Source organism: Quercus robur, chromosome 10 (assembly GCF_932294415.1).
Source record: "Quercus robur chromosome 10, dhQueRobu3.1, whole genome shotgun sequence".
Lineage (NCBI taxonomy): Eukaryota > Viridiplantae > Streptophyta > Magnoliopsida > Fagales > Fagaceae > Quercus > Quercus robur.
Window position 1 is genome coordinate 25,188,325 of NC_065543.1, and position 12,946 is coordinate 25,201,270.

General features: G+C 35.1%; 1 protein-coding gene across 1 annotated transcript; it reads left to right on the plus strand.

Annotated features, from left to right (window-relative positions):
- The first annotated feature begins 3,156 nt into the window (after positions 1-3,156).
- Positions 3,157-3,879, plus strand: LOC126703972 (uncharacterized). The gene has a single exon (XM_050403021.1). The coding sequence runs from the start codon at positions 3,157-3,159 to the stop codon at positions 3,877-3,879; it is 723 nt and encodes a 240-aa protein (XP_050258978.1).
- The last annotated feature ends 9,067 nt before the right edge of the window (positions 3,880-12,946 follow it).

Genomic DNA, 12,946 nt, shown 5'->3' on the forward strand with positions numbered 1-12,946 from the left:
TCTTGGGGTGCTGGTATATATATGTGCTTGTCTCTTCCTTCTAGTCGTTGGTGGTGCCTTAATGGTGGTTTTAATATGGTATCTATAATGCCCTTGTGGGGTGTTAATGATAAGATGTCTTTCCAACGATATGGAGGCTTATTACTGTCATGTAATGCTTCGTCATTGATTGTGGGTGAATGGCTTCCTCTTCGTCTAGTGGTTACCAAGAAGGACGAAGATCGATGTTACTCTCGTCCACTGTCTCCTTTATTGACAAAGATATAATCGGGACTATCATTAGTGATTTCTGTGTTGAAAATTGTTTACACACGACATGTGGGAAAATCAAAAGATAAGTTTTGGCCTTTCCACTCACGTGTTATTCACCATTGCCTAAAAACTTTCACTCACAAGTTTTTAACACTCTAAGTAGAACTTGCTAGGTCTTCAATTGGTTCTGAGATCATCCATGGTGGTTTCCTATTCTGGTTCTAGATATATTAATTCCAAATCTTTGCTACTAATTTAAAACCAAGTTCTTTTGCCTTCATTACAGCTCTTTCATTTGATTTCATGTTGAAAAATGCTTGTTCTATAGTTGGAGCAGAGAGTAGAAACCAAAGAGCATATACAATTATAATCACTATATGTAAATAGATTGGTAGGCTATTGATTTTTCTAAAATATTCATTCGCACAATTCTAATATATTAAACATTTTTTGGAAGTCCACATGTTGAACTATATCATGCTCAAAATGTTGAAGTTCCATTTTCAATATTAGTTTTTCATTATTTGGTAAATTTTTTTGTGAAACTTGTTTATCTACCAGCAAACATCATCATCCTAAGAAGATTCATATACATCTCCAGGATATAAAGTTAAGCTAAAATAAGCAACTATACTAAAAAAAGCCAATGAATTTTAAGTCTTATAATTTATAATTTCATTCAATCAAATGATGCTCAATTTTAAAGTTATCTTATTGGTGATGAAAAAAAAAATTCAAATTTTCAGTGGTGCTAGACAGCATGATAACACCACATCTTGAAGTTTTAAAACTTTCAATTTTGGATCCCAAATATGCAAAAAATAACCAAAGTGATATACTGAAGGTGTGAGGGAGCCGAGGACCGAGGAGCCCAATCCGAGGATGAAATTATCCAATTCAAGTAAAAAAAGATAGGCAAACTGCAAGGACTGCGCTCACCTGAGGAAAGCAAGAGAGCTGAAGGATGACTGGTACCCCATTGAAGCCTAAGGAAAAGGGAAAGGATAGCAACAGGAGATAACGGGATTTGCGAGGGTGGTGGGAGGAAGTTTCCTGAAGAAGACACCTCCCACCTTCGCATTTAATGCTCTGCACCAGCTTAATCAGCTGCATTAACGAGAAAATGACCCTTGAACAGCAACATCACAGCTAGTAACTTTCTCTACCACCTCCAGAAGGGTCCTGATGGAACAAGTATCCTAAAGGATCACTTGAAGCATACATGTGGTGGGCTAGGATGCTAAGGAAAGGACTATAAAAGAGAGGGAACCCCCCAGAAAAGGGGGGTGAACAATATCCAAGAAAAGAGAAACAAGAGAGAGAACTAAGGATTACCTTGTAAAGGGACTTGAGCTTAACTTATTAATAAGAGATTTATCCTTGGATCTACTCGAGGAGGATATTACCTTCATTTGTTGTTTTGAATACATTAAATATGTTACTTTGGATTCAAGAGTCTTAGACTTAGACCTATCTTTATATTGCACTTGAGTTTAAAACCCATTCTCTTAAAAATTTATTGTTTGGGGCAAGATTTGTAGGACAAGGCACCATTATTCTTAGTGGGCTTGGGCCTTTCTCTTTGCCACACTTATAATTGGTGCTGTCTGTGGGAACCATCTGCAATCTTCTTTATCCAAACTATGGCTAACTCCAGACAGAATAGAGAGGAATCCATTGGCTCTCAACGTGTAGATCATTTTGTTAATTTGGAGTGAAGGAGAGATCGAGAGCATAATCGAACCCCTAGCGTGAGGGTGGAAATAGAACATACCGAACATACTAATGAAAGTCAGTCAAGGACTCGAAATCTCAGGCTGGAGGTTGATAACTTACTGAAGAAATTGCACCATAGGGCGTGTGTTTAAGGAGATTGAAAACCCCCATCATGCTTAGGATCTGATTTGGAAGAAGTCTTCACGCTTAGATAAGGTGGAGAGGCATAGTAGAAGATGAAGTAGGAGCTCATCTCCTAGGAACATGGGAAATGATGCAATGAGTAAAGCTCTACGTCAAATTTCCAAATCACCCTTTGCGCGCAGAATTGATAGGGCTAAGCTTCCTCATTGCTTCACTCAACCTACCTTTACTATCTATAATGGAAGGACCGACCTTGTGGAACATGTGAGCCACTTCAACCAAAGAATGGCCATTCATTCGAGGAATAAGGCCTTCTTGTGCAAAGTGTTTCCTTCCAGCCTTGGGCCTGTTGCCATGAGATGGTTCAATGAGCTGGAAGAGGGTTTGATAAGTTCTTATGAAAAGCTAACAAGAGTTTCTGGAGCAAGATTTGTGACATGCAGCAGGGTTCCTAGACCTTTGGATTCCTTATTATCCATGGTGATAAGAGAATGAGAAACTTTGAAAACCTATTCGGATAGGTATTGGGAAACATTTAATGAAATAGACGAGGATTTCGAAGATGTGGCCATAAGAACCTTTAAGGTTAGGCTTCCAACGAACCATGACTTGAGAAAATCACTAACCATGAAACCTGCCTGAAGTATGCGTCAGCTTATGGACTGCATTGACAAACATAAGTGGGTAGAGGAGGATTAAACTCAAGGGAAGGGAAAGGCCAAAGTCTTCCTCCTTGAAAGGAAAGATCCTCGGCTGAAGGGGTATAACCACAGTTGACCCAGAAGAGAATTTGTTAACCAGTCATCAAGGGCCAATGCACAAGTAGTTAGCTCGGTGTTTAAGGAGCCAGTGTACCAGATCTTCAACAAAATAAAGAATGAACCTTATTTCAAGTGGCCAAATAAGATGGGAGGAGATCCATCTAAGCACAATCAAAGCCTTTATTGCTAGTACCACCAAGATAGAGGACACACCACCGAAGACTGTAGGACCTTGCGTGATCATTTAGACCAGTTGATGAAATCAGGGAAACTAAAACAGTTCATGCACCAGCCTTCGGGGCAAGGAAGTCAAATTGGAGCAGGGTATCAAAGAGGAGCTACTCCTTGGCCACCCTTGGGAACCATTAATGAGATCTTTGCCACCCTAAGGCAAAATGCAAGCTCTCTATCAGGTGTCATATTTGTGGCCTTGAAGCCAGAGCTTGAGGAGTGGATCCAAGAATCCAAAAGGGTTAAGTTTGAGACACTGTTGACCTTAGGCTTCTCGGAAGAAGATAAAATTGGAACTTTGCAACCTCATGACGATGCCCTGGTGGTGACCCTTCGTATTGGAGGGTATGATGTAAAGAGGGTACTAGTAGACCAGGGAAGTGAGGCGGAAATTATGTACTCGGACTTATATAAGGGATTGAATCTCAAGCCTGATGATTTGAGCAAATATGATTCCCCTCCGTTGGGGTTTGACGGGAGAATGGTAATCCCTCATGGGATGATCAAACTACCCGTGCAAGCAGGGAATGAAGTGGTGGAAGTGAACTTTATAGTAGTTGAAGCCTATTCTCCTTATGCGGCCATTTTAGCAAGGCCTTGGCTCCACGCCATGGGAGTAGTGTCATCAACCTTGCATATGAAGGTTAAGTTTCCTATCGAAGGGCGAATTTGCGAACTTGTGGGAAGCCAAACAATGGCTAGGCAATGCTTGGTGGCTGCTATCAGGAACCAATCAATAAAAAGGGTTACTTCGGCTCCAGAGGAGACTTCGTAGCAATTAATGGAGTCCAAAGGCGAACCCGAGACTGATATGAGGGGTTTGCTTTATGAGGAATTGGAGAAGGTGATGCTCAGTTTGGACAAAGATAGGTATTTTAAGGTGGGAACTTAACTATTCCCTATTGAAAAGGAAGAACTTTTAAATTTCTTGAGGAAGAATATAGATGTTTTTGCATGGAATGCATACGAGGTGCCTGGAGTTGACCCAGATTTTATATGCCAACATCTGAATGTAAGTCCTATGGCTGTATTGAAAAGGCAACCACCTCGGCACTCTTCAAAGGAACACGCTGAGGCAGTAAATGAAGAGGTGAATAAGCTTAAGCAAGTTGGGGTGATCAAAGAAGCTTTTTACCCCGAATGGCTGGCTAACACTGTGGTAGTGAAGAAGAAATCGGGAAAATGGAGGGTATGTGTGGATTTTACCGATTTTAATAAAGCTAGCCCTAAAGATGTTGGAAAAACTAGTTTTGCATCTCATATACAAAACACACAATGGAAGCAACAAACACGAATCTACTTCATTCATTAGAGATAACATGTAACCTTGAATTCTAGAACAAAGAATAGAAAGCGTACCTTGATGTAGTGAAATTCAAAACCAAGACTTGAGAATACCTTTATTCAACATCTCAATTCCACATGGTGCCGAGAAGAGTGGTCTCTCAATCAGTCTTTATGTATGTTGATTTTCCTTTGGATAAGTGTATTCCCAAAATTTTGTAGGGAAAACTATTTTCTCTTCTTTTAATCGTACGTATGTTTAACTATCTTAGCAGTTACTTTATTTAATAACTATTATTAAATAAAAACTAATTATCTAATTGGGTTAGATTTTGGGCCTACCCAATTGGGCTTTAGTTTGTGGCTTAAGATGGGACCAAAGAAAACAAATAAGACTCTAGCTCCAATGGGCCTTGAGCTTATTTGTCAACTTAGCTCCAATAAGACTCTAATTGCTATTTTTTGTTCTAGAATTCAAGATTACATGTTATCTCTTATGAATGAAATAGATCTGTGTTTGTTGCTTTCGCTGTGTGTTTTGTATGAGATACAAAACCAAATTTTCCAACAATTTGAAATATTATAAGTCCAAGAACACTACAGAACCACACTCTTTGAAACTTAGGTTCCATGAATTGGTGGTGGATCTTCAGTTGCAGTTCCTATCTATTGAGTACTATCATTATCTCTCTTATGAAGATTAGGTTACTCAATTATCTAATACAGTAAACAGATAAGAGGAAAGTGATGCCTCCCTCTTCAGATGTGAAAATCCTTCATGAGCCACCCAAATAAGTCATCGAACTCTGGAAGTAATTCTATTGAGAAAATTTACATTGAAATTGTAAAATTACAAGTAGGGGGATTGAAATTGGAAATTAGAAAATTACTCTAGGTATACACAAGCTATTACAACCATCTGCTACCATCTAACAATATGCACACACCTAACACATAGACCTCTCACAATCTTTGCTACTGCTACTACATGAAAAAAATAACTGAGAATTGTCTAATATATAACTGTCATCACGAGTCTTTTATGTGTTAATGTGAGACAGTCAAATTTCCTCAATGCTGCGAAGTTTGTATTCCCATATTCTCATCTTTGTCAATACATTTTTGGACGAAATGTGCAACTTATGACCTGTTCAAAACTTATGTTTAATCTTAAAGTAGGTAAGATCGATATTTGGCTTAATCTGAAGGATGAACGTGCAGAATGGATATGATCTTTTTCTCGCATGCCATGTGCATGATGTGATAATCCCATCTGCATCTAATAACAAACAAAATTTGACTTTACAGAAAAGTTGGTGTGATTAGAATTAATTCTCGATGCCCTAAAGTATAACCGAACAATATTACTACTAATGCTGCCTTGAACAGCCAAATTAGTTGTTCCTTATTTTGATCAAATGCACAGAAATTAAAAAAACTAGTCGCTAACCCGTGCGATGCACGGAAAAGTTATTAACTATGAAAAAAAAATTCAACAATGAATAATTAGACATTTTGCTAATTAGTATTTTTTTAAAAATGAAGAAATATTTAACTTCTATACTTTTGGAAAACTCCCAATAGTTATGTATATATATATAGACACACTCAAAACTAATATAAACTGCAAAGATATAAACAAAGACTATGTTTTGAGGAATAATTAATTGAAATTAATCCAAACAAATAATTAATCAACCAAAAATCACATGAACCTAAATAAAAAACATTTAAGGTGAAGAATTAAGATCAACCTACTGAAACGCAAATACTAAAAACTTCAAACCTAAAACTTCAAAATTTATAGAATCCCCAAATTCTACTTCAAAACCAACCAAGTTCAACAAATTTATATATAATATACCAAATAAAAATTTATCAAAAGACATAGGTTGCAACTTTGATTTTTCTCCAAAAAATTAGAGATGCTTTATTTGCCATATACAATATAAAATAATTAATAGAAATTCCAACCCAAAAACCAAACCCACAAAAACAATGTAAATATAAATGTGGAGATTAACCCAAATGCTCAAAAGAAAATCAATTCTAAGCATAATAAAAGAATAAGATAGAAAGAAAAGTTCATGCACATGTGAAAGCAAATAAGAAATTTGACATAAAAGATAAAATTCATTATTAACAATATAAACAAATATCCACATATGTTGAATTGAAATTCTATTGATAATAATATAAAGGTGGTAATTGTTTTTTGAGTCCTATTTTCAACGTGAGTCTTTTTTTTTTTTTTTTTTAGTTATCATAATTTTTTGTTTTATTTATTCAAATAATATTGATGTGTAAAATTGTAGTGAAATTGAGAAAGAAAGACTTACCCCGCTCTTATTAAACTGATCATAATAGCGCTTGATTTCTTCATCGGTCATTTCACGCTTTGCTATATATTCATATACTTGGCCATCAATTATGACCCTTTTTTCAAACTTACTGATCAGTTTCTGGGTTTCTTTCTGTTTGTGCAAAAGCGTGAGAGTGAGAGAATGAAAGGAGATTGGGAGATAAATCATAAAACTATTGTGTTGTGGACGTGGGATGTGCTGTGCTCTTCTTGAGCCGAAAATTAGTAGTATTTATATGTTATCTCTTGCATGTATTAGACTTTGAATGATAAACAACCTCTTTTTATTTTTTCAATATTTATCTTTCTTGGATGTATTAAAATTTGAATGATAGACAATCTCTTTTTAGGAGGGGAGATAATGATGAGTTTGAGTTTAAGCTGGACTTATTAGAAAGATAAAATTTTACTCTTTGTTAAATTTGGATTAAACAAAAATAATTTTATTTAAATAAAATGATAATTTTATTTAAATAATGTGTTGACGTGAAAAATTGTGGGAGCTTCAAAGGCTTCGGTTTTATATATATTTCAATATTTATCTTTCTTGGATGTATTAAAATTTGAATGATAGACAATCTCTTTTTAGGAGGGGAGATAATGATGAGTTTGCGTTTAAGCTGGACTTATTAGAAAGATAAAATTTTACTCTTTGTTAAATTTGGATTAAACAAAAATAATTTTATTTAAATAAAATGATAATTTTATTTAAATATTGTGCTGACGTGGAAAATTTTATTTAAATATTGTGCTGATGTGAAAAATTGTGGGAGTTTCAAAGGTTTCGGTTTTATATATATATATATATATATATATATACACATAATGCCAACCTCCAGTTAAAGGGCTTTTTATTTTTTTAACAATAAACCAGCAAGCTTGAAACCCACAAGGTCAGCCCAATATCCATGAAAATAAACACCTGAAATTGAGTTGAATCGGGTTTAAAAAAAAAAAAAAAAAAAACCAAAGCCCATTAATTTTGCGAAGTGTGAGAGCCAGATTTACAGCCCGAAGACCCACTCAAATTGGCCCATTACCCACTTGAATTAAAACTTGAAATTAGCTTTAGAAGGGCCCAAAAATACTTAGACAAAATACCCGTGGGCTGCTTTGTGGTTGACACCCCCCCCCCCCCCCCTCCCCCACCCCCCCAAAAAACAAAAAAAAAGCATCTGAAAAAACAATCCAAACCCAGCCTATGAAGTCGAGTAATATATATATATATATATATATATATATATATATATATATATATAAAATCGAAGTCTTTGAATTTTTTTAGAGTTCCCACATTTTTAAACATCAACATTATTTAAAAAAAAAAAAAAACCAAAAAACAAAAATTCTTATTTTTTGGAAACCCTAAAGCAACCTCCTCTGTCTGTCTCCACTAAAAGAGAAAAACTTTGTTTTAAAAAAAAAAAAATTCACTCAAACATTGTGTTGATTGAAGATGGTCCCAAGTTTACTTTTAATCCTTCGATGTACAGGACATCGGTTAATAAGGGAAGTCCCAGAATATCAACGGTTCCCTTTCCAAGAACTTGTGAGTGACTACCATCTCCAAATGTCACATAGCCGTCTTCCTTCTCCTTAAGAGTTTTGAATAGTGATTTATCTCTTGTCATATGCCTTGAACATCCGCTGTCAAGATACCACAGACACAAATTAAACACTTTTAATGCGGTATGAAGAAAAAGACAAGCATGAGATAGACATTCTTGACTGTTAAAACAGGATTCATCTTCCTTTACTTCATTCATAGATGAGTGAAGCTTTCTTTTCAAACAATCAAGTTTATCACACAATTGTCTATTCATTCTCTTATATTTAGCAATTAGAGAATTCGACTCACACAAGCTATTATGAATATCATGATTTCTATGTTCCAAAGATTTTAGCATGTGTACAAAAATTCTAGCATGCTTCTTTGATTTGAATAACTCTAAAAGCTCATTGCAAGGGCAAGTTTACCCGCTCTGATACCAATTGAAAGTTTGAATTTGTGTAAAAACATAAGAGCTGTTTAGACCCCCAAATTAAAAATTACAGCTCGGTTGATTTCACTATAACTTAAACTAAATGTGGAATAGAGTAAATGTGAGCGAATAAATAAGATAACTACTCTAAGCCATATTCATCAAATCACAACAGTAAAATGAAAGCTAAAAAAGTAGGGAAGAATAATGCAAATACAAGATAACACGCTGATGTGTTATTGAAGAGGAAATTGAAGAACTTGGCGAAAAACCTCTTCACCGCCCTCCAAGCGATAAATCAATCCACTAGAGAATAAAGTTGGAGTACATGAATAACAAAAGACCCTTCAAGCCTAGTCTATCCCATGTACTTGAGCCCTCCAAGCTCCTGCTACCAACTGACTTGATGAAGCCTTGTCTTCTCAAGCTCTCCGGATCACGCAATTCAGCTCGATTGCATCCACCAAACAAATAGCTTCTTCCAATGCTTCTTAGCAGTATCAAAATCTCACTTTACACTCGGGATGGGTGTGGTAAGTGTTTGGGCTATCAACCTCTCAAGGATTTGGATATGGAGAGGTAGGGGTTAAGGAAAACCATAATGGATTGTGTAGAGGATTGTGGGTATGACAATCTCTTTTTCTCAAAGGTAATGGCTAGGGTTTTCTCTCTAAAAACACTCATTTCAATATCTGGGTAAGGTGGGTATATATAGTGTGGGTAGAGCTAAGGTGTATCAGATATGACAAAATAGCAAAACAGAATGTTTTGTGGGTATCTCGCGGGAAGGCCTTGCCCGTGAGACACTTGTGAAAACCAGCCGTTAGCATCTGTCATGACCCTTCGCATTTTAGTCATGTGCTAAACACATGCTTTACTTTGTAGGAAGGCTACTCGCGAGCTACCGGTGAAAACTTCTTTGATTTTCAATTTGCCTTGAGTCTTTACACTCTCTCACACACACAACCCTTACAAAGAAATCCCACATATAATATAGGGTACAAAAAACTGAACATAATTACAATCAAATTTGGCACGAAATTAAAGCCAACACAAAATAGTTGTAGATATGTAATAAAAGTTATTAAATAAAGTAATTGCTTAGGTAGTTAGAATGTACGTATGATGAAAAGAAAAGAAAACCATTTTTCTCTACAACAACAAGAAGAAGAACAACATCTTTTAAAAGAACTTTTCTTTGAGAATCAATGTACATAAAGACTGATTGAGATACCACTCTTCTCAGGAACCATGTGGAATTGGGATGTTGATTAGAGGTATTCTCAAGTCTTGGTTTTGAATTTCACTGCATCAAGGTACACTTGCTATTTTTTGTTCTAGAATTCAAGGTTACATGTTATCTCTTATGAATGAAGTAGAGCCATGTTTGTTGCTTCCACTGGGTATTTTGTATGAGATGCAAAACCAGATTTTCCAATAGTTTGAAATATTATAAGTCCAAGAAAACTACAGAACCACACTCTTTGAAACTTAGGTTCCGTGAATTGGTGGTGGATCTTCGGTTGCAGTCCCTAGCTATTGAGTACTATCATTATCTCTCTTATGAAGATTAGGTTACTCAATTATCTAATACAGTAAAAAGATAAGAGGAAAGTGACGCCTCCCTCTGCAGACGTGAAAATCCTTCATGAGCCACCCAAATAAGTCATCGGAATCTGGAAGTAATCCTATTGAGAAAATTTACATTGAAATTGTAGGGGGATTGAAATTGGAAATTAGAAAATTACTCTAGGTATACACAAGCTATTACAACAATCTGCTACCATCTAACAATATACACACACCTAACACATAGACCTCTCACAATCTTTGCTACTGCTACTACATTATGTTTATACAAATATTATGTTTTGTATCTTTGACAAAATACATGTATCTCTACTGATACACACCAGTTAATGCATCAGCTATAACAGTAGTGAAAGGCCAGGTTTAGTTGTGCTAGTCTTTAACTAATTACATGTTGGGGTTTATGCCCTAAAAACCAATTTATTAGCATGTTATAAATAATTAAATAGTTTAATTATATGAGATTATCTATAAATGAACTAATGAGACATTATCATATAGTCCATGAGATGCATAGTATGTGATTTATGTGAAAAGTCACAGAAGATATAAATCACAAGTTTTTTATAAACTCAGAATTTTAGTTTGTAGTTGGTGATGAAATTGGGCATTTCATCTATGAAGATTATAACATATCAACTAAGATGATTTGCCTTAATCATGGAAGTGGAGACTTCTAGTTGATATGTTGATATGTTTTAAGAGTTAAGACATATTGAACTAGACCGCTGTGAGATTTATTATTCTCCTAACGACTGTCAAATGAATAATAAATCTCATGACTTCTATTTACATCAACTTTAAATCCTAAGAGAATAATGGACCTGATCATTAGGTGTAGATTGCTTTGATATATCAGGAGTGAAATCTATAAGTCACGATCAAAACCTTAGTATGTTGGGCAGCCGCATTTAGTGTTAATGAAACATATATTCTCAAGATGGAATTCATAATCTTTTAACGGAGATATAAAATATTCCATTGAGATAAGTTTAATGGGTTTGGTTATTCAAAGTGTTGGGCCCAACCACTTTAGTAAGGAGTTACTAAAGTATATATTTATAAAATTGGATTTCATAAATATATGATGAATAACATAAAAGATTAAACCGGGTACTCAAGGATTAAGATGTAGTAATTTTCAAAGTGGCAGTCAACATTCATGACTTTGTATTATAACGAATATTTTAATGAAGGGGTTGCATGTATAATAAAGTCTTGGGATATAATTTATTAATAAGGCTTAGAGTGCAATTATATTCTTATACTGGTATTGAATATAATTAATGGTAACTTTGGACTTGTCAAGAGTTGAAAGAAAAGCCCAAGGCCCATTGGAGCTAGAATTTTATTTGTTTCGTTTGGCCCCATCTCAAGCCACAAACTAAAACCCAATTGGGTAGGCCAAAAAGGCTAACCCAATTAGATAATCAGCTTTTATTTAATAAGATTTATTAAATAAGTAACTACTAAGGTAGTTAGAATGTTCGTATGATGAAAAGAAAAATAAAACATTTTTTCTCTACAACGAGAAGAAGAGAAATTTTCTTTGAGAATCATCATACAAAAAGACTGATTGAGAGACCACACTTCTTGGGCACCATGTGGACTTGAGATGAAGATTAAAGGTATTCTCAAGTCTTGGTTTTGAATTTCACTGCATCAAGGTACGCTTTCTATTCTTTGTTCTAGAATTCAAGGGTACATGTTATCTCTCATGAATGAAGTAGATCAGTGATTGTTGCTTTCACTGTGTGTTTTGTATGAGATGCAAAACTAGATTTTCCAACATTACACACACGGTATAAATACAAGTCTTTAACTGAGACTTGGATGAAAAAGTAGTAGACAAGCTCAGAAATGGCCATGGTCAAGCATGAAATGCTAGCAAATTATATAGGGAAAACATGAAATCAATTTTACTTTATCTTGTTTTGCTTTTTTCTGACTTTTTATTTTCTTTTTCATATTTTTTATGGACTATATGAAAAGTAGTATCGTTAGTTCACTACTTCCATATTGCATAGTCTTGATTTATATATATGTGTGTTTGTGTGTGTACTTATTTTATTATTATTATTATTATTATTTTTTTCTTTGGTGTGATCATTTGCTCAATTGAACAAACTTTGTTGCAGATATTGACTCCGTTCGAGAGGTTGCTGAAGTGAGACTTTCTATCATCAAATTTTGCAACGACAGAGGAACTGTTGGGCTCCTTTACTCCGTCAGAAAGTTCACTGATTGAGTTTTTTGATCCTAGATCAATACCTGTACTTCCATGGATACCGCAAACCATGACAGCCGTTGCGTTGAGACTTTTTTGAAAGTTCAAAAACGTGTACAAAACACCTTTGAACGTTTAGACCCCCAAATTACAACTTAACCAATTCAAGCAATATGTCAAACAACTAGTGTGCGGAAACTTAACACATGCTATAATATGAAATTGGTTAAAAACTATCTAAGCCATAACAAAATAAAATCCACAGCAGATAATAAATAGGCAAAGATAGAGAGGAAGGAAGATGCAAACACAAAGACAACACGCGATGTGTTATCGAAGAGGAAACCGAAGTCCTCGGCGAAAAACCTCTCCGCCGCCCTCCAAGCGGTAAACAATC

Bases quoted from the DNA above. Each gene is read 5' to 3' on its own strand.
- LOC126703972 (XM_050403021.1), top strand. From the start codon at position 3,157: ATGCACCAGCCTTCGGGGCAAGGAAGTCAAATTGGAGCAGGGTATCAA.